This window comes from Ornithorhynchus anatinus, chromosome 7 (genome assembly GCF_004115215.2).
Source record: "Ornithorhynchus anatinus isolate Pmale09 chromosome 7, mOrnAna1.pri.v4, whole genome shotgun sequence".
NCBI lineage: Eukaryota > Metazoa > Chordata > Mammalia > Monotremata > Ornithorhynchidae > Ornithorhynchus > Ornithorhynchus anatinus.
The window spans coordinates 13,501,202-13,523,639 of NC_041734.1; the positions used below are offsets into that span (position 1 = coordinate 13,501,202).

At 40.3% G+C, this 22,438-nt stretch overlaps 1 protein-coding gene across 3 annotated transcripts in view; it reads left to right on the top strand.

Annotated features, from left to right (window-relative positions):
* PRKDC (protein kinase, DNA-activated, catalytic subunit) overlaps positions 1–22,438 on the top strand; it is a 126,427-nt gene that overhangs the window by 56,755 nt on the left and 47,234 nt on the right. For all 3 annotated transcript variants that reach the window (XM_029069344.1, XM_029069345.1, XM_029069346.1), the window contains exons 47-62: positions 569–706; positions 941–1,060; positions 3,258–3,401; positions 4,339–4,490; positions 5,216–5,347; positions 6,230–6,341; positions 7,404–7,528; positions 7,616–7,765; positions 8,501–8,674; positions 9,237–9,335; positions 10,410–10,617; positions 11,183–11,369; positions 12,222–12,434; positions 13,068–13,180; positions 18,242–18,373; positions 20,961–21,140. In XM_029069344.1, the coding sequence (XP_028925177.1) occupies positions 569–706; positions 941–1,060; positions 3,258–3,401; positions 4,339–4,490; positions 5,216–5,347; positions 6,230–6,341; positions 7,404–7,528; positions 7,616–7,765; positions 8,501–8,674; positions 9,237–9,335; positions 10,410–10,617; positions 11,183–11,369; positions 12,222–12,434; positions 13,068–13,180; positions 18,242–18,373; positions 20,961–21,140 (2,379 nt within the window). The remainder of the gene's footprint in view (positions 1–568; positions 707–940; positions 1,061–3,257; positions 3,402–4,338; positions 4,491–5,215; positions 5,348–6,229; positions 6,342–7,403; positions 7,529–7,615; positions 7,766–8,500; positions 8,675–9,236; positions 9,336–10,409; positions 10,618–11,182; positions 11,370–12,221; positions 12,435–13,067; positions 13,181–18,241; positions 18,374–20,960; positions 21,141–22,438) is intronic.

The window sequence follows — 22,438 nt, forward strand, 5'->3', positions numbered from 1 at the left end:
TTTTTGAGGGGGCAAAATATTACTGACCTTCCTGACTCTAAATAAAGAGGACAGTTGGTTTATCTAAATTTTTGGAACATCTTGACTTTTCAAATGTGTGACCATTTCTTGAGAAGTATTATCTTTTCCTGTAGTTAAACTGGGTCCAAATGTTCAGGTTAGCACTGTAGCCTCGCTCACAACATAGTTCTTTCCTATTTGGAGCTTAACTCTTAGGATAGCATGATGATGGGAAAATAAACTACAAACGCATTATGAGGAAGTCCTGCTTCTACCTTGAATGCTCAAAATAAGCAAGTTCCCAGGTAGACCTGATTGGTTTTCAAAATATATCTAGAAACCCCTCCAAAAGTACAAAAGTCACATTTCTAAATCTTGAAGTCTGCTTAAAACACTCTACTTGTTTTAAGGTTTTCATATTTGTATCATTTTCAAAGCAGAAGGCTTGATGTGTTTGATCTTAATTAGAAATTGTCTGCATATAAAACTTTGTTCAAAAATTTAATGGAATATGGGGTATGTAGAAATTTAAAATTTACTTAATCTTCGAATTTTTCCACTTTATTAGGAATATAGAGATCCTGTGACTCAAAGCGATGTATTGGAATTAGAAATGGATGAACTCAATCAGCATGAATGTATGGCAACTATGACAGCTCTGATTAAGCACATGCAGAATAACCAGATCACTCCAAAAGTAGAAGAGGTGCATAAGATACAGCTTTACCATTATGAATATGTCTTTATTGGTCTTGTTTATTACAATATGAAATAAGTGCTTGTATTTGAAGCTTGGCACTAATTATCTGTCACAGAAATGGAATAAGCAGACATATAAAAAGTTCAGATATTATGTCACCCCTGAATAAAAAAATATGAGAAATTTTATTCCCTTGATTTAATAATTTGCATATAAATCAATAAAATATTTTGTTTTCAGGGATCAGGATCAACAAATCTCCCCCCATGGATGAAATTTCTGCATGGCAAATTGGCAAACCCTTTGGGCGCACTAAACATTCGTCTCTTCTTAGCAAAGCTCATTGCTAATACTGAAGAAGTAAGTGTGTTACTTTTGATTTTTAGGTGCATATTAACAAAATAAATTATATTGAAAAGCGGAAAGGCAGAAGAAGAGAATCTGAAATCTATGTGGGATTCTCACCTCATTCTTTATTATATTCAGTTCTCCCCTTGCAGTTCCAGGTGGCACAGGGGAATTGAGCCCACCTCAACCTCATCCTTTCCTTTTGCTCCAGTTGATACTGAGTGAGCCTTTCTATCAGTCTATCAATCAGTGGTTTTTATTGAGCATTTACTATGTACAGAACACTGTCCTAAGCACTTGGGAAAGCACAATACAACAGAATTAGCAGACGCGTTCCCTGCCTATGCATGTTTACGGAACACCCTGCTTTCTGCTTATGCTCTCTAGGAATTGTCCACCCATATCCGCAACCCCGAGACAGACTTTCAGCTATGTGGTATGTCCATGCTGGTCCTCCCCATTGTAAGCCTGAAAAGGCAGCCCATTGAGGCCCCAAGACAGCACCCAAATATCACTTTCTAAAGGGAAATTGAGGTGGGAGGGACACGGCTAATCAAAGTTTATTTCAGAAGAATCATACAAAACTTATCATTCCAATCAATCAGTGATATTTATTGAGTGCTTATCGTGTGCAGAGTACTGTACTAAATGCTTGGGAGAGTGTAATGCGACAGTGTTGGTAGACACGTTCTCTGCCCCACAGCACTTATGTACAAGTCTGTAGTTAATGTTAAATATATGTTCCCTCTCTAGACTGTAAGTTTGTTGTGGGCAGGGAATGTGTCTGTTTTTTGTTGTATTGTCCTCTCCCAGGCGCTTCATACGGTGCTTTGTATACAGTAAGTGCTCAATAAATACTATCGAATGAAGGAGCTTACAATCTAGAGGGAGAGGCAGGCATTAAAATGAATTACAGATATGAAGATAAGTACTCATGAGCGTGAGGTGAATACCAAGTGCGTGAACGAATCCAAGTGCAAGGGTGATGTGGAAGTGAGAGGGAGTAGGGAAGACCTGATGGAGTCTTCTGTTGAGAACCCTGTTTGAGCCTTGGCCCTGAATCTTGAGATTGGAGAACTAGATGAAGGAATCGGTGATAGTGACAGTGCTTTACGCAGTACAGCTCACCTGCTTTCATCTCTGCCAGTCGGTCCTATTCCCTCTGGGGCAAGGAATGCAGTGAACAACCTAGGCAGGTGTTGCAAAAGGGTATTTTTTTTTTTTTACATCTTCAAATGCCGCCGAGTGGTTTCCAACCATTAGCGACTCCATAGACGCACCCTCTTATGTCATAAAGTCATCCTGATATGTGTTCCAAAGGGTTTTCTTCATAAAGATATGGAAGCGGTTTACCATTACCTTCTTCCACATAGTAAAAACTTGAGTCTCTCCTCTTGTCTTTGATCAGTGTTTTGATCCCTTGATCATTTGCCTCTGGCCCTTTCCGGTGCCGCTGCTACCCAGCCAGGTGAAGCAACTTTGACGTTTCAGCATAGACCTCTCCATTTTGGGCAGTCCCATAGGACTAGCTCTAAGTTTCATCAGCGTACGCAGACTTTCCTGCCCTGTTAAGATGTTGATTCATAGGAGAGTGTTTTTTACATACAGGATCCATTTCTGTTGCCAGTGCTGCCATCATAGCACTGTTACCTGGCAGGCGTTGGCTTGGTAGCAGCTGTAGTCTTCACCTTCCGTGTTAACCTACTACTTTTCCAGATTCTTGCTATGCATGTCCACCCCGTGGGGAGTTCTCTGGTCAGAAATGTTCATCGCTGATGGCAGAGTCTTAGCAGTCTACTCCGACCTGGGCCAAGAAATCAAGCCTCTTTATTGTCCAGGGCTGTGGTTTTTTCACTGGTCCATTTGTTAGTGCTCATGTTTGAATTGTCTCCTGAATTTATATGATTTATAATTTTAGATTGTGAGCCACCCCACCCCAACCCCCAGCAAGTTTTCATATTGAAATTAACCCCTGGGAGCAGTCTGATCTTTGAGTACCATTCATACCGCAATCACACAACTAAAGAGTATTTTCGAAATAAGGCCATGACAGAGGTCAATGATAAAGTTGTAGTTTTAAGTATCTTGTATAGTTTTCAGTATTTAAGATCCAGGCTCAATTGCTTCACTCTGTCTCCTTCATGGTAGATTTGGTCTTGATGTGAGTTGCCTCTGACATATTTATTTGTGGATTGTGTTTTCCCTTTAGGTTTTTCGGCCATATGCAAGGCATTGGCTCGGCCCCTTGCTCCAGTTGGTTGTTTCCGGGGAAAATGGAGGAGAAGGAATTCACTACATGGTCGTTGAGATAGTAGCTACTGTTCTTTCATGGACAAGCATAGCCACCCCTACAGTAAGGATTTGATGTGTTAATTTATCATTTTGGCAGTGTTTTGATACTGTTTTTTCATTTCCTTCTTCCCTAATTTGAGAAGATTTTTTGAGGAAACAATATGTTCAGTGCCCAAAGTGGTTTCTGCAGAAATATCATCTCTCATTATTGAAGTGCTACCAATGATAACATAGTCCCATTAATGTTTAATGCCAGGGTGGAAGGAAGATGGGGAATGTGCCAGGTTTATAAGTCCCAGCAGACATAATTCCCTCCCACCTTCAGTGAGAGGAAACGATGGGCAGTGGAGAATGGGTAGCTTGGGACAGTGGTGACTAGCAGGGGGAAGTAGAGGGCTTCTGGTGTGCTGGTGTGAGCATAGCAGCTGAACAATGCACTGGACGTGAGATCTTGGGTTATGAGCTGGGGGCTACTGACCACATTATAGTTTTCCTACTTTACAGTATGTTTTAATTTCTGAAGAAAGACATGGAAAAGTCCATTTATGTTCTTGATTTGTGTTGGAACTTTTTGCCTTCATTGGTTTGAGACACCTACTTTGGACTGTTTAAACACCCTGGAATCAAAATGCAATCAGATAAAAAGCCCAAGAAGTCTTTACATTGCTTAAAGGGAATTTATCTTTTTTTTCCTTTCACTTCTTAAAAGCAGTTGTTTATTGCCTTTTGGTGAAAATGAACGAAATTGTTTTCTCACTGGAAATTATGGTGAATCCATTTTTCTTCCATTTTTGTGTTAAACAGGAACACAGAATATATAAATAGAAGAAAATTGTGTTTCAAATGACAATGAAAATATTTTTCATTCCTGGGTCTTGTGACAACAGAGGATTGAAATCTTAAAAAATAAACTTCTTGCTTGAATTTGACTTTGCAGATAAAATAATCTTACCGTATGAAAATACTGCAAATGAACATGCATTCCTCTTTTTTTCCAGGGTGTTACTAAAGACGAGCTGCTAGCAAACCGATTACTTGAATTCTTGATGAAGCATGTGTTTCATCAGAAAAGAGCTGTGTTCAGGCACAACTTGGAAATCATTAAAACAGTGGTGGAATGCTGGAAAGACTGCTTATCCATACCTTACAGGTACAAATCTAGCAGGGATTTAAGCATTTTATTTTCACAGAACTGAATTCATAAAATGAGAGCAGGAAGAATGGACACCTTTTTAGAAGGCCATTTGAATATGGAAATGCATTTGGAAATGGAAGGAAGGATAATGTTGAAAGTGGGGTAGCATTTCTATAAAATGCTTATGTTATTATTGACCATTCCTTTCTCCACATCAGCCTTCTAAGAGAAGGTGATATTATACTCTTTTTCTTATTTCCGAGACTGAGACCAAGTGCTATGTTGAACATCCAAAGTTTGCTAAAGTATATAAGCTTTTTCAGTATTAAACAGTAAGTCAGCTTTTGGACCAAGAATAGTGAGCCCCTGTGGCCTTACCCATTGCTTAGTATTAGCTTGTGCAACTGTAACTGGGGGATCAAGCTGGTTACTGAATAAGACATCGAGTTATAGAAAGAACTTATTGTACAAGTGAAAAGACTGATGAAGGAAGTAGTAGAGGTTTGATCAATCTGGGTGCTTTTTATTTAAGGAACCATTTATGTAAGGCAGTTACAGCAGCTCAGAGAAACCAGAGTGGGAACAAAGAACAATTTAATGAGGGGGATATGGATGGATGCAGGAAAACAAAACGCTTGTATAGGTCTGGATATTTTTAGGTGGTTATTTAGAGTACGTTTGATCTGCCACTTGTAATTTACATTGATATCACAATTTTTCTCTAAACCTTTATATTTCAGGTTAATATTTGAAAAGTTTGCTACTGGTGATCCCAACACAAAAGACAATTCAGTGGGAATTCAGTTATTAGGAATAGTTCTGGCCAACAATTTGCCACCGTATGATCCAAAGTGCGGCATAGACAGTGCAAGGTGAGAAACACGTACATGTATTCATAGCCAGTGGAAAGAGTGTGGGTCTGTGAGTCAGGGATCTGGGTTCTAATCCTGGCTCAGCCACTTGTGTGTTGTGTGACCTTGAGCAAGTCACTTAACTTCTCTGTGCCTTTGTTTTGTCTGTAAAATGGAGGTTGCCTACTCATCTTCCTCCCCCTTAGACTGTGAACCATGTGAGACAGGGACTCTGATACGATTGTACTTTATCTACCCCAGTGCTTAGTACAGTGCATGGCACATTGAAATCACTTAACAGATACCACAGTTATTGTCATTATTGTCATTAGTCAGAAATACAGCTGTGCTCAAACTCAAGGGAATAAGACTCATCAGTGTTTTAAGTTTTATTCATATCAAGAATCAGAACCAAAATAAGAAACATCATGGATTTTCAGTTCAGGAAGCTGGGTTAAGAGAAAATCTGGTTGGCAGACTGCATTATGGGAGTGTGTGAGATGATTTGGGAACTATCAATTTGAGGTAGGAACTAGCATAGAGGAACCATAACTGGGAGTTTCTGTTCTCTAAGTATTAATGTTGATTTTTCTCACTTGGAATTGGACCACTTCCTGCTTTTGGTCTCTCTCTCCAGCAGTTCCTGCTCTCTCCTTTAAAATATGAAATACCTGTTTCATGCCAGGTTTCATTAGTGGAACCTGTGTTATGAATTGCTCAGTCAAGCCAGTGACTATTCCAAAACTGGGGCCTAGGAACTGCAAAGAGCCCCTCTTAGTCTAGTACCACCCCACTTTATCCACTTCTCATTGAATCTGTAGGTTTGACATAATTCTATTGTTAGATTTTCTGAAATAGCAAACTAAGCTGTAAGGTGAATGGATGTATTTTCCTTATTATTAGATACTTTCAAGCTTTGGCCAATAATCTGTCCTTAGTTAAGTATAAGGAAGTCTATGCAGCTGCAGCAGAAGTTCTAGGACTAACTCTTCAATATGTGTCTGAGAAGGAAACTGTAAGTAAATTGCATTCTCTTTATAAATTTAATATAGATTGACTCTTGGTATTTAGGTGTAAATTGTTTGCTACTCTTATTTCTCCCACCTTGCTGTTAAAGAGTAAAAATGAAAAATTCAAGTTGTCCAATCAATAGTATTTACTGAACTCCTTCTGGGTGTAGACTGCTGTACTGAGCACTTGAGATGGTACAACAGAGGAAGAAGGAACAGTCCCTGCCCCTGAGGAGTTTACAGTTTGCACCATTTTTGTATGGTCTTTGTTAAGTGCTTACTATGTGCCAGGCACTGTACTAAGCACTGGGGTAATCACAAGCTAGTCAGGTTGGACCCAGTCCTTGTCCCATGTGGGATCACAACATTAATCCCCATTTTTAAAGATGAGGTAACTGAAGCACAGAGAAATGAAGTGACTTACCCAGGGTCCACTAGGCCTCGCTGCTTCTCTGGCCATAGCAGAACTTCTAGTTGTGGGATTTCAGTGTAGGATGAATCAATCCAACTGGAATCCATATTGCTATTTTGGGCCCTTAATAATGTATGTGTGATAACCCCCTACTAATGAGTTTATATTGAGTTTCCCTTCTCCATTTACCAGTCTCTAAATTGAAGCCACTTCTTGTTAAAGGACTTTAATGTAAGCGATATAACATTTTTCTCTTCTGGAAATTTAAGAAAAAATGACAGGGAGACTAATTTTTGTATTTTACTCTCTACCTACACTTTAAAATTGCTCAGGACAGCAAATTTTTATCATCAGAACAAGGTCTTAGAAAGCCTCTTTTGCCGACTTTAAAGTATAATCATTACATTAAATTTAAATATTTAGTCTCATGCAGTTTATATTTTTAGTGTTGTAAATGTTGGCGAATAGTCAGAAATTGGAAAAAATTATGTAGCTGCCAGCATTCTGCTGTTGGGCTCTGTTATTTTTGTATTCCTAGGTAACCATTACCTTTTTACTCACGTTGATCCATAAAGTCAAAATAAAATTTATTGTCATAATAAATACTCTTGAATTTTATGTTTTTGGTGTTTGAAAGTAAGTTTGATTTTTTCAGATGCTAGAGGATTCAATCTGTGAATTGATTGTAAAACAATTAAAGCAGCATCAAAATTCTAGAGAGGACAAATTTATTGTGTGCTTGAATAAAGCAGTGAAGAACTTTCCACCTCTTGCTGATAGGTAGGTTAATGAGCCATGGATACTATTCACCTGTGGGTGGGGGAGGTTTGAACCCTTCCCTAATCTCATGCGTTCTCTCGATTCAAGGTTTTTGAATGCTGTGTTCTTTTTGCTGCCAAAACTTCATGGAGTGATGAAAACCTTCTGCTTGGAAGTGGTGCTTTGCCGGGCAGAGGAAATAACTGACCTCTACTTACAGCTAAAGAGTAAGGATTTCGCCCAGGTCATGAGACACAGGTGAGTGGGGAAATAGTACTAATCTACATTGCTTTATCAGCCTGTTCACAAGATCTGAGTGAGTCTTTCTTTATCACTCCTTGCAGTTAGGCATTTGGGGTGTCTAGAAAGTTGTCTTTGTGTATTTGTTTCAAGCATACTTTTGAAATTGTTCCTTGAGAAAACACATGAATCACATGCTGCTTCACAGCTTTTACTTGGTGCTTAGGTAGCTCATCAGTTCATTAGCAATTAATGTTTATAGATCTTTCCCTGAGGGCCGAGCACTATCTTGGTTCTTTAGAAATTAATTCATTTCTAAAGAAATTAGAATTTAATTAGAAAGATTAATCGTAGGAAACTCTCTCCAGAAATTGTGTGATATAAGACCAAAAAACTGATAGAGACACCAAAACGGCTTTTTCCCAAAAAGGGGTATATAAATGTGAATGGAAGGCAGGTATAAGGACATAGTGGTGGACCAGTGTAAATCTAGATATTGTTCTACTTAGTTATTTAAATCCTCATGTAGAAGCAAACTATAAGTCCGTGGCAGAATGTCACAGGAAGAGTAATGTGTTTGGAATTTTGTCCCTGGAAAATCCTACTCATGGTGAAAGCAAGACTATGTTTTTCTAACACTGTTTGTTTAAGGTATTTTCTGGAAATGTAATTCTCTTCATTTTTAGTAGGCATGCCTATGATGCAGATAGAACAACTAAAATTTTTTGTTTTTTATTTTAATTTTTTTTTTAGGGATGATGAGAGACAGCGGGTTTGTTTGGATATAATTTATAAGATGCTGGCAAAACTGAAACCAGGAGAACTACGAGAACTTCTAAATGTTGTTGTAGAGTTCATTTCTCACCCATCTCCGGTCTGTCGGGAACAAATGTATAATATTTTGATGTGGATTCATGACAACTACAGGTAAGAATTTGTAGTGCAGAACTGCAAACCGAAAGACAAAAAATAATCACCGATGGCAGTGGTGGTGCATTTAGAACCCTAAAGTATTTCTAAAGGAGCTGAACTGCCATTAAATTGAAGTTTTGAACCTTGAGCTTAAGACACAAAACTGAATTAGAAAAACCAGTTCATTAAATCGTCCTCATAGCTGTGAATTCTTGGGTAATGACTATGTTTTCTCTTTGTTTTCTACACTGTTTTCAGTGCAAACGAAATGTTGTAGGGACATTTCTGGCTGGGTAAAATGGGAAAATCTCCCCATAGAAACTTCATCAACCCCCTGCTTACCAAGAGTGCTTTTCCATGACTAGACCAGCAAGGGGCGGTAAAACATAGTCAGATTTCACTGTGTTATTAATGGCGTGCATACTGAGAATAGTCACTCCTTATTTTAAGATAATTAAAAGCAGAAGCACTTGGGGCTCTGTGTGACACTTGTTTTTCTTATTTGTACCACTTTGCAACTGGCAAAGAAGTCACTAACACTTTACTCTTTAAATTAAAAAAAAAATGTTTTCAACAGAGATCCAGAAAGCCAAGCTGACGAGGAGAGTCGGGAAGTGTTTAAATTGGCAAAAGAAATACTGCTTCAAGGACTGGTTGATGAGAACCACGGGCTACAGTATGTTAGTCTTTCTAGTGAGACGATCTAGCTGAATGGTTTTTTCCTTCAAAATCTATTTCATATTTAGCAATAATATATCTAACTTCAAAGGTTTCAGATACTTCTTGATAGTTACTAAGTAACATTTCCTTTTCCTACAGCAGTCCTGATTTTTCAGTGAAATGAAGGTTACAGAAAGTTCAGTTAACCTCAAAGCAACTTGGAATACGTAATGAATGAATGAATGTTGTGACTCTTTGGTGACAGTATAATTAGAAAACCTAAATGGCATTTTTGTTACACAACAAGTTATCACCCCCCTCCTTCAGCAAACTGCTCTCTGTTGTTCTCAGGTGTCAACAAATTTAGTTGGAGTGGAACACTATTTATTTTTCCTTCACAATTTAAAAGTTTTTTTTGAAAAATCTCCATAGAAAGGCCTCTCTAGGAGTCTGCCTCTTCTTTTCACCCACGCCATTCCTGACCAATTTCTCTACTTGCTCCACCTTTTCCACCTGAAACTGCAATTTCCCCTACTACCAATGGACGAGAAAGTGCACTTTATCGACTTCCAGGCAACCTCTCGTCATGAATCCTGTCATTTTGATCTAATATTTAAAGTAACTTGAGTAATTTATCCACTAGCTTCATGTTCTAAGACGACTGCACATGTTTGTGTAGTACAGGAGAATTTGCAAGCCTGGAGTAAAGCCTCTTATTGATATTGTTTGAAGTTAATCAGGTTCATGGGAATAGAAAGAGAAATGATCATACAAGTGTACAACTCAGAGGGATTATTTGGGTGAAATGAGTATCACTGTTATATTTATGTGTAAGTAAAAGTAGGCTAATTTGACCATGTGCTATGCCGCAGTTTTAGAAATCTAGGTAATTTAGCCACTCTAGAAACCATAAACTTGATCTATGGTATTTTAGGCACTTAAAATTTAATCCCTTAACAGTTTAGTGAAAAGTCAAGATATAAAGTTAATGGTGAGGAATTGAAGATTATGTGCTTTTTTGCTAACTAAACCAAGCCCATTCCCTCACATATTTAAAATATCCAATTGATGTTTTCTTTCTGTTTTACAGATTAATTGTTCGGAATTTCTGGAGTAATGAAACTAGGTTACCATCAAATATCCTGGATCGTATGTTAGCTCTCAATTCCTTTTATTCTACCAAAATAGAAATGCACTATTTGAGCTTAGTAACAAATTTTCTGCTTGAAATGACTAGCAAGAGCCCAGATTATTCAAGGCACATATTTGAACATCCCCTTTCAGAATGCAAATTTCAGGTAAAGTGTTATGGGATATGTCTCAGTAAATGTTCAGTAGCTTTTTATGATTGATAGATAAAATGACAATAGTGAAAAGCTGCAAAGAGACATCAAAAATGTCCAGGGAAAATTTTGGTGTGTTGGGATCTTAGAAATCCTCTATACTGTGCAATATGACCCACTAGGTCTGCATATTAATTACATAAAATTACATTATGACCCAATGTACAGTGAAGTTGGCTAAGTGATACTTTTTAGAACTGTGAAACCAAAAATTTCAGAAATGACTACCATTTTTCAGAAGTACCAATAAAGAAATGTTAAGATGTAGATTTTCATTTGCTGAGGCTATTGTTTTTGAGGATTCATTGTTGAAAATATATTTTGTTAATCTGAAACCAAAGAGGTCTGAAAAAATAGACTACACCACTGTTTGGAAGAAACATCTAAAGTTAATAAAAATCTTTAGAAAACGACTTTTCTTAAAGCCAAGTTTTGTTGAGAAGAATTTTGATTGATAAATTCTAGCATTTTCTTGAGAGGAAAATGGGAGTGACATTGAACTTTTCACTTACACTCGCAGGAATACACAATCGATTCTAACTGGCGTTTCCGTAGTACTGTTCTCACACCAATGTTTGTTGAGACGCAAGCATCCCAGAGTGCTCTCCGGAGTAGATCACAAGAAGGATTGCTTCCAGGCCAGGGGTTATTACTTGGCCAATTAAGAGCTACCCAACAGTATGAATTTACTCCTACCCAAAATACAGGTAAGTAGATCTCTAAACTTTCCTTTTAAACATGTATCATGGTTCCAGGGCTTTCATGGTCAGGAGTTTATAAAAAAGTAAATTTTTATTTTATTTATTTATTTTAGTTTATTTTTATTCCCCCTCTAGACTTCTGTCTTCCACTCTAGACTGTAAGCTCCTTGTGGGCAGATATTGTGCGTACCATCTCTATTGTATGGTACTTTCCCAAGTGTTTAATAGTTGATACCATAGATTGAGTGACTGATTTTTTTTAATTGCATTAGTTTTACTCCCTTTTGTCCTATAAGCCAAACCGATTTAATATTTTTGAAAGTTAATGAAGTATTCCAGGTAGAAATGAATCAATAATATGGATTTTCTGTATGTTAGGTTCAATCTATCTTGCCCTTTCTTTTGAGAAGCACTGTGCCTTAGTGAGTAGAGCTCGGACCTGGGAGTCCGAAGGACCTGGTTCTAAAGCTTCCTCCAGCACTTCCCTGCTTTGTGACCTTGGGCAAGTCACAAATTCTCTGTGCCTCATTTGCCTCATCTGTAAAATGAGGATTGAGTCTGTGAGCCCTGTGTGGGACAAGGACTCTGCCCAGCCCAATTACTTTGTATCCACCCCAGTGCTTAGAGCAGTGCCTGGCACAGAGTAAGCACATAACAAATACCACAATTATTATTATTATTATTGTTGTGATTAGTTTGCAAAGTGCAATATTTAGTACAAAATTCCAGGATTTCTGTAAAAGGTACACCTGAGATTGCTTGGAACCAAATGCTATGTTGAAGCCATATTCTACAAAAACAAAGATGTTCTTTGTGTCTGATTTTTGGTGTCTCGGTAAAGGTATTTCTCTTTTTCAGATGGGAGAAACTCTTTTAATTGGTTGACTGGAAGCAGTGTCGATACATTCACTGACTATCCAGGTCCTACATCATCTGAGTCCTTGTCTACCTTGCTTTTTACCCACAAGAAAAGCAGCAGAACCCAAAAGGCTGGTTTTAAACCATTGGGACCCAATTTTGGGAAGAAAAGGGTAGGCTTACCAGGAGATGAAGTGGATAGCAAGACTAAAGGTAAAGCCATCATCCTGAAGAGAAATTAGAGTTGTTGTTGAGACTGGGATAGGGAAGGCATGTCATTAGAGCATTATCATTAATTCGGGAGACCACTGCAGAGACCATCACTCTATTGGTTTCAGATTATGACAGCCTTAAGGGGAAAAAGGACTATGGCTTTTCATGCATTTTTTTTTCCAAGTTTAAATTTAAATCTTTGGGACCTTGTCCACGGAAGCAGTTTCTTGTTGGGGATTTTTATAAGTGGACAAGGGTTTTGTGGGGAAAATCTCCAAGAATTAAGTTTATATCTAGAAACAAACTGTTTAAAGCCATAGTTCCCCCCCCCCCTTAATGTATGTTATCCATTTAATAAAAAGAAACACTTTGTAACCTCATTCATAGAGTAGCAGAGGTACAGCTCCAGCACTTTGTACAGTGCCTGGCACATAGTAGTCGCTTAACAAATACCATCAAAATTATTATTATAACTGTATGCATGTTATTTCAGAAATATATTGAACTGATGCTTCTTTATGGAATGAGTCATAAGTTGTTTTAAAAAATTGTGAAATAGTGTTAAAGCACTTAACAGATTATCAACAAACATCAACGATGATAAAAATAGTAACACTGAGCTATGTACTTTAGGAATAGAGGAACGGACAGAAATTCTAAGATTGAGGAGGCGTTTTTTAAAGGACCAAGAGAAGCTCAGTTTGATTTTTGCCAAGAAAGGAGTTGTTGAACAGAAACGAGAAAAGGTTTGTTTTTCTCAAGGTATTGGGTAGGTCATAAAAATATATTTTGGAACTTTGAGAATTTACTAACCTTTGGAGAAAGCCATTATAGGTATGGTTTGAAAAACAAAAATAACTAACAACTTGAAGTGATCCTTAACATTTTGAAAAATTACTCTGAAAAAGAGGGAGCTGAAGAGATGTTTTCCGAGTGTGTCACCTGCTGTTTATCCATAGGCGTGTTTTATGTGGCCATATTTCAAAAGAGTAGACTGATTTACAAAGTGCTGGTAATCAGTGCTGATTATTATTGTCATTAGTCAAATCCTGAGTGAGTTATGGTGATAATGCCCTTGAAAGTGAACATGAGAAAGTGAGATATTTAGATGTTTCCATCAAGATGCCCAAATTAAAGCATATCTAGTTTAACATCCAGTTTAATTCCAGCAAATCATATCACACACACAAAGCTGAATATCTCAAAAGGCCATATAATGTAGCTATTTATTTTTACTTTGTATTAAAATGTTGCTAGAGCAATAAGTATTTTACATTTATAGATCAATTTATGCTGAAGGAGTAGGGCATAAACAGTAGAACGTGATGGATTGGCTATTAAAAAAAATCCTCAGGTAAATTACAAAGACAAAAGCTTTCATTTTATTCTCCCGCATATAATTTGTTCCGTACTTAATGATTAGAAGTAGATTGAGCAGTAGTCTGAGTCAGTAGAGATGACTATGAAAATGACACTTGTAATTTTGGTCTGGGAAGTAAAGTTTCAAGGCTGTTATAGTTTTAGTCCCTTATATTTAAAATAGTTCCATGGTGAGACTATTCTTTGACGAGTCTTTGACCGTCCTTTGTGGCTATTAAGTTAAAATCTGGATCTGTCTAGTTCTGTAACCTTACCTTTCTATACTTATGCATTCATTGTCTTATTTATTGAGTGCTTACTATGTGCATAACACTGTACTAAGTGCTTGGGAAAGTACAGTGCAACAATGAACAGTGACATTCCCTGCCCACAACAAGCTTACAGTCTAGAGACGAGCTTACAGAATAGATGCTCAGATTTACATTGAAGAAAGATAGTTTCGATAGTGTAATATGAGTGCGATGTCTTCTATTGGAAAGTAATACAGGAAGCCATTTTTTTAAAAGGTTGATCACTTAAAACCTATCTCCCTCTTTCTTTCTTTGAATCCCTTTATCCGTCTCTGTCACCCTCTTCAGCTATCAGTTGCTGTTATCTACCACCCTACTTGCTCTCATTCCTTTCTCCCAGTCTAATTTCGGGGGACTTCAACCCCCAAGTTAATGATCCCACTGACTCCTCAACTTCCCACTTCCTCTCCTCCACTAACCTCTTACTACTCCCATCTCAGCCACTCCACCAGCATGGACATAAGATTGATTTAATCATCTCCAAACAGTGCCTCACATCTAACCTCACCAGCTCTGTCTTACCACTTTTTGATCACAGTCTTTCAACCTTCCACCTCATTCTCACCTCTTAACCTCTGATTTGACCCTCTCCCCTTATCAAGACTTCCTTACTCCAAACCCCATCACCTCACCTTGACTCTCTCCTATCCCTAGATGCCAAAGTACACAGCATCAACTTCACCCTTTCCATCACCCTGAACTCCCTTGTCCTGCTATCCCTTTGCCAGTCTTGTAATTACCACCCCCAGCACTGGATCCCTGCCACAGTTTTTTTTTTTAATGGTATTTGTTAAGTGCTTACTATGTGTCAAGCCCTGCTCTTAGTGTTGGGGTAGATAAAAGATAAGCAGGTTGGACCCTGCCTGTCCCTGTTTCCCATAAGGCTCACAATCAAAGTCTGAGAGAGGAGGATTTAGCACCCGTTTTACAGATGAGGTAAATGAGGCACAGAGAAGTTAAATGACTTGTCCAAGGTCTCACAGCAGACAAGTGGAGGATCCGGGATTAGAATCCAGATCCTCTGTCTCCCAGACCCATGCTCTTGCCTCTAGGCCACACTCCTTCTCAGGTCATTTGCCAGAATGTGTCACTTGATTGTTCTGTACTTCCCAAGTATGAGCATTCAAATGCTGCAGCTCCCACTATCAGTCAATCAGCGGTATTTATTGACTGCTTACTATACTAAACACTTGGGAGAATACAATTCCATAAAGTTAGTAGACACCTTCCCTGCCCACAAGAAGCTTACAGTGTAGAGAGGGAGGCAGACATTAATAGAAATGAATTATGGATGTGTACATAAGTGCTGTGGCCTGAGGGTGAGGAGATCTCCTCCCTCCTCGCAAGTGCCACCCCCTCCACCTGTGCCTCGGACCCCATTTCCTCTCACCTTCTTAAAACCATCGCCCCTGCCCTCCTCCCTTCCTTAACTTCTATTTTTAACCAATCTCCAAGGGCTCCTTCCCCTCTGCCTTCAAACATGCCCACATCTCCCCCATCCTAAAAAAACCCGCTCTTGATCCCACTTCCCCCTCCAGTTATCGTCCTATCTCCCTACTACCCTTCCTTTCCAAAATCCTAGAACGAGTCGTCTACAATCGATGCCTAGAATTCCTTAACTCCCATTCTCTCCTAGACCCCCTCCAATCTGGCTTCCGTCCCCTCCACTCTACCGAGACTGCTCTCTCTAAGGTCACCCATGACCTCCTTCTTGCCAAATCCAATGGCTCCTACTCCATTCTGATCCTCCTTGACCTCTCTGCTGCCTTTGACACTGTCGACCATCCCCTCCTCCTCCATACCTTATCTCACCTTGGCTTCACGGACTCTGTCCTCTCCTGGTTCTCCTCTTACCTCTCTGGCCGATCATTCTCGGTCTCCTACGCTGGAGCCTCCTCCCCCTCCCATCCTTTAACTGTTGGAGTTCCTCAAGGGTCAGTTCTTGGCCCTCTTCTGTTCTCCATTTACACTCACTCCCTCGGTGAACTCATCCGCTCTCACGGCTTTGACTACCATCTCTACGCAGATGATACGCAGATCTACATCTCCGCCCCTGTCCTCTCCCCCTCCCTTCAGGCTCGCATCTCCTCCTGCCTCCGGGACGTCTCCACCTGGATGTCGGCCCGCCACCTAAAACTCAACATGAGCAAGACTGAGCTCCTCATCTTCCCTCCCAAACCCGGTCCGCTCCCAGACTTCTCTATCACCGTGGATGGCACGACCATCCTTCCCATCCCGCAGGCCCGCAATCTCGGCATCATCCTTGACTCGTCCCTCTCGTTCACCCCACACATCCTATCCGTCACCAAGACCTGCCGGTTTCACCTCTACAATATCGCCAAGATCCGCCCTTTCCTCTCCACCCAAACGGCTACCTTACTATTACGGGCTCTCGTTATATCCCGGCTAGACTACTGTGTCAGCCTTCTCTCTGACCTCCCTTCCTCCTCTCTCGCCCCGCTCCGGTCTATTCTTCACTCCGCTGCCCGGCTCATCTTCCTGCAGAAACGATCTGGACATGTCACTCCCCTTCTTAAACAACTCCAGTGGTTGCCTATCGACCTCCGCTCCAAACAAAAACTCCTCACTCTAGGCTTCAAGGCTCTCCGTCACCTTGCCCCTTCCTACCTCTCCTCCCTTCTCTCTCTACCGCCCACCCCGCACGCTCCGCTCCTCTGCTGCCCACCTCCTCACGGTCCCTCGGTCTCGCCTATCCCGCCGTCGACCCCTGGGTCACGTCCTCCCGCGGTCCTGGAACGCCCTCCCTCCTCACCTCCGCCAAACTGATTCTCTTTCCCTCTTCAAAACCTTACTTAAAAATCACCTCCTCCAAGAGGCCTTCCCAGACTGAGCTCCTCTTCCCCCTCTACTCCCTCTGCCATCCCCCCTTTACCTCTCCGCAGCTTAAGCCTCATTTTCCCCTTTTCCCTCTGCTCCTCCACCTCTCCCTTCCCATCCCCACAGCACTGTACTTGGCCGCTCAACTGTATATATTTTCGTTACCCTATTTATTTTGTTAATGAATTGTACATCGCCTTGATTCTATTTAGTTGCCATTGTTTTTACGAGATGTTCTTCCCCTTGACGCTGTTTAGTGCCATTGTTCTTGTCTGTCCGTCTCCCCCGATTAGACCGTAAGCCCGTCAAACGGCAGGGACTGTCTCTATCTGTTGCCGACTTGTTCATCCCAAGCGCTTAGTACAGTGCTCTGCACATAGTAAGCGCTCAATAAATACTATTGAATGAATGAATAAATACCAAGTGCCCAAAGGGTACAGATCCAAGTGCATAGATAACACAGAAGGGAGAGGGTGTTGGGGAAAGGGGGGCTTAACTGGGGAAGGCTTCTGGGAGGAGATATGACTTTAATATGGCTTTGAAGGTAGGGAGAGTGGTCGTCTGGCATATATGGAGGAGGAAGGAGATCCAGGTCAGAAGACAGATTTGGGAAGGGGATCAGCGGTGAAATAAGGGGAAATCGGGGCACAATGAGTAAGCTGGCACTAATAATAATAATGTTGGTATTTGTTAAGCGCTTACTATGTGCCGAGCACTGTTCTAAGCGCTGGGGTAGACATAGGGGAATCAGGTTGTCCCACGTGAGGCTCACAGTCTTAATCCCCATTTTACAGATGAGGGAACTGAGGCACAGAGAAGTTGTGACTTGCCCACAGTCACACAGCCGACAAGTGGCAGAGCTAGGATTCGAACTCATGAGCCCTGACTCCAAAGCCCGTGCTCTTTCCACTGAGCCACGCTGCTTAGTGTGTGGGCTGGGCTACAATAGGAGAGCAGTGAGGAAAGATATGAGGGGACAAGTAGATAGAGTGCTTTAAAGCTGATGGAGATCTCGAGGAGTGGGAAGACATGGACCGAACATGGGCCGAAATGATCCGGGCAGCAAAGTGAAGTATGGAAAGGGGTGAGGAGAGACAGGAGGCCAGGAGGTCAGTGAGGAGGCAATGTCAAGGCAGGATATGATAAGTGCTTGGATCTACATAATCACACTACAATTATTGTTACTGTTATGATAAACCCTTTACCTTAGCTTCTGTTCTTTTTCCTTAAAATTCAGATCCGACTCTTTCACCTCTCATCTGGCCCACTGATTTAGATTTCATTTTTATCCTATTATAGGAAATAAAAAGTGAGCTGAAAATGAAGCATGATGCCCAGATTACTCTGTATAGAAGTTACCGCCAAGGAGACCTCCCTGACATCCAGATTGAACATAGCAGTTTAATTACTCCTCTTCAGGCTGTGGCACAGGTCTGATTTGCCTTCACATTTCATCTAACAATATTTTTCAGGAACTCTAGCCAATGCTTAATAAGTCTGCTGACCAAATGTTTAGGTTTCTGTTTGTGAAAAGGACACTAAGAATTAGAACATGTCTTTGCCCTTTGTATATTAGCATGTCTCCTAAGGATGTATAGGTAGCCTATATGAAATTATCTGATAACTTTTTCTTCATTATTGCATTTCATTTTTAAATTCCGTGTCACTTGAATGGTGCCAAATTGGAATCTTCTTGTCATTAATAACTCCCTTCTTGGGATTTGTATTTTTAAGGCACCTGATCCACATGAATCTCTAAGGTGCTCAGAGCAGAAACGAAAAGGTCACATGTTGGAATCTGTGTTGTGGAAGGGAGTGGAGAGAAGAGGACATTGCACCCAACCTTATGTATAAGATATAGATATATATACTGGTATTGGTTAAGTACTTAATATGTGCCAGGCACTGTACTAAGCGCTGGGGTAGATAAAAGATAATGGGGTCGAACACAGTCCCTGTCCCACATAGGGCTCACAGCCTCAATCCCCATTTTACAGATAAAGGAACTGAGGCACAGAGAAGTGAAGTGCCCAAGGTCACACAGCAGGCACATATAGGAGCTGGGATTAGAACCCAGGTCCCTGTGACTCTCACTGCTTTATCTACTGGGCCCCGCTGCTTGTCTGATCTGAAAGCTTTCTGAAATCTGTACTCTGCCCCTACTGCCCTGCTCCTCACAGCCGATCCCCCTGCATCACAGGCCAACTCTCACAGAGATTCTTGAGTCCTGGCTGCTTTCAGGGTAACAAGTAGACACCATCAGTGCCTTCTTTGTGGTAACAAGTAGACACCATCAGTGCCCTCTTTGTCTTCCCTGCTGCCTCCTGAGGCGAAGGGACACAAGCTTTGCTTGGATTGGTTCTCCTGTTGGATTCTGGTAGTCAGAGGACTTGGCTTCTAGCCCCAGCTCTGTAGTTGGCCCGCTATGTATTCCTGGGCAAGTCTGCTAATTTTTTTGGACCTCATTTTTTTTTTCATCTCTTAATTGGAGATAACAATATTTGCTTCTTCCTAACCCCCAGAGATGCCCTGAGGACAAAATGTGATAAGTATTGTAAGTAATGTAAGTGATAAGTAATGTAAAAGTGCTCTGAGTGAATGAAAGCTTTATACAAAGTCAAGGTTACAACTCTGAAATTTAAGCATTTATTGTGTGCCAAGCGCTGGGGCAGTTACAAGATAATCAACTCAGACACCAACCCTGACCTAAGAAGGAGGGAGACCAGGTATTAAACTCATTCATCCATTCAATAGTATTTATTGAGCACTTACTATGTGCAGAGCACTATACTAAGCGCTTGGAATGTACAGTTCGGCAACAGAAACAATCCCTGCCCAACGATGGGCTTACAGTCTAATTGGGGGAGACAGACATACAAAAACAAGACAACATAATCACGATAAATAGAATCAAAGGGATGTACACCTCATTAACAAAATAAATAGGGTAATACCCATTTTACAGAGGAGGAAGCCAAGGCACGGAGAAGTTAAGTGGCTTGCTCACGGTCACACAGCAGGCAAGTGGTGGAACAGAATTAGACCCCAGGTCTCCTGACTCCCAAGCCCATGCTCTTTCCACTAGACCATGATACCTTCTCCTCTCTTACCTCTGCTCCAATCCATGGCAGCAGCAAATGTGTGGAAGATGGGTCACTGAAGTCATTCTTTGCCTAGGGTGTTCGTTGATCTAGTGGGCCTGCTTCCAAAGATAGGGAAAAAAGCACCTAACAACGAGGCTTGCTTGCCCAATTTTTGTACAAGGTCCATCTTCATTGATAATTTTTTTGTTGTACCTCCCCTTGGCTATAAAATCAACTTGTTCTAATGAAAGTATAATTCTCAGTGAACCAGTTCCTAGTTCATGAAGTTCCATCATTTTAAGTCATAGATACAGCTCTCCATTTCTTGGGCAAGTTGAGAATTAGCACGTGAGATTAGAAGACCAAACTGGAAACACATGCTCAGAAATATCAGTTAAAAACAGGTAATAGAACTGGTTTGTTAAGTCAGATTTTCTTATGGGGAGTAGTTCAATTTAGTTCCCATTCCTGCTAGTTTGGAATTCTGAAGTTATGAAAGAAGTCAAGATACAGATAGGGATGACTTGCTCAGACAAGTTAAGGCCATAAAAGTAGCCCTAGACTTTCTAGATATTTTTCTTTTACTGGTATTTTTCCAGAGAAGTTGACCATCAAGCCAATGTTTTCTACACTGTAAAAGCTACCAGACAGACTTTTCACTTAAATGCTGCAAAGCAAAAATCTATACAATTGATTGGTGATTTTATTCTTTGTCAGTGTGAAAAGATATTTTATTATTCACAATTCTATAAATATAAAGATATTGCTTTATAAGTTCAAGAATTTTAAAATTAATTTAAAATACTTTCTGTCTTAAGGTTTTGTTGGAGGATGCTCCATTTTCAAACTAAATATCTTATAGCTTCAGTGTTTTCCTGGGTTTGGGCTTCAGGTTTTCATAATCTATCTTCATTTCTTTCTTTTGCATTTTTAAGCGAGACCCAACACTTGCAAAACAGCTCTTTAGCAGCTTGTTTGCTGGAATTCTGAAAGAAATAGATAAATTCAAGAGCCAATCTGAGAAAAGGAACATCACTCTGAAGTTACTTCAGGACTTCAATCACTTCCTCAGCAGCACTGTGTCTTTCTTTCCACCTTTCATCTCCTGTATCCAGGTAAAAGTCTTAGTATATTTTTGTTGCCATTTATGCTTCTTTGCAGGACACAAACTCATTTCACAAACTCATTTCAGAATTTATTTGCAAGGATTTTCTTCTAAGAAGGAAGAACGGGGTAGAGTCTGGAAGAATCTCCTTGTCGAACAAAGAGTCTCTTCCTAGTTTATGCTGTTTTCTGGGAAATGGTTGAAAAGTCCAGTCAGAAATCAGAAATGAAGTCTTGGAAAATGGTACCTAGTGGCCCAAAGGTGTAGGTCTGACTTGGAGGAAACTCTGCCCTCCAGAAGATGCCCAGGACATCTGCATCTGCCAGGGCAGATCTAGGCCAATTTGAGAATGACCCAGTGTGAATCAGAAGTCCTGGATCCGAGTGGACTACTGGACTAGCCCTTTGGGAGTCCTGAGCCCAATTCATCAATCAGTGGTATTTATTATTATCATTATAATTATTGTTATTAAAAATAATAAAAATGTGGAATTAAGTGCTTACTATGTACCAAGCACTCTGATAGATAAAAGATCATCTGGTCCCACATAGGGCTCACATTCTAAAGTAGAAGGGAGAACAAGTATTGAACTACTATTCTTGCATGAGTACTTGTTTTGCTTTGCTATCTCCCCCTTTTAGACTGTGAGCCCGTTGTTGGGCAGGGATTGTCTCTATCTGTTGCCGAATTGTACATTCCAAGTGCTTAGTACAGTACTCTGTACACAGTAAGCACTCAATAAATACGATTGAATGAATGAGTGAATGGAGAAGGGAACTGAAGCATGGAGAAGTAAATGACTTGCCAGGTCACACAGAAGAGAAGTAGCGGAGCAAGGATTAGAATCCAGGTCCTTTTGACTCCCAGGCACAGGCCTCTTCCACTAGGCCATGATGCTTCTTACTAAGTTTATTGTGTTCAGTGTGCTGCACTAAGTACTTAAATTCCATGGGTGACACCAGAACTGGCAGCCTTGTAAACTGGGCATGCTTAAGGATAAACCAGAAATGCCTTTAGGTTTGTCTTCCAGGCTGGACCACAATGAAGCTGGCAATTGGTGGTTGGGAGGTTAGGTGGAATCCATTGCGTCCAGTGGATTCCCCTGGCTTTGGTATTTCTTTTAGGGGAACCTTACATGGCTACCTAGAACCAATGCAAGATTTTGTTTCCTCATGTGAGTTTATGCAACATTGGATTATGTGATACTAAGAAAACTCTTTAAAATGAGCATGCAACTATTGCAAGTATCCAAATATTTTAACTATGATTTGGATCGTTCAGTGACTTCACATTGTGTGTGTGAACATT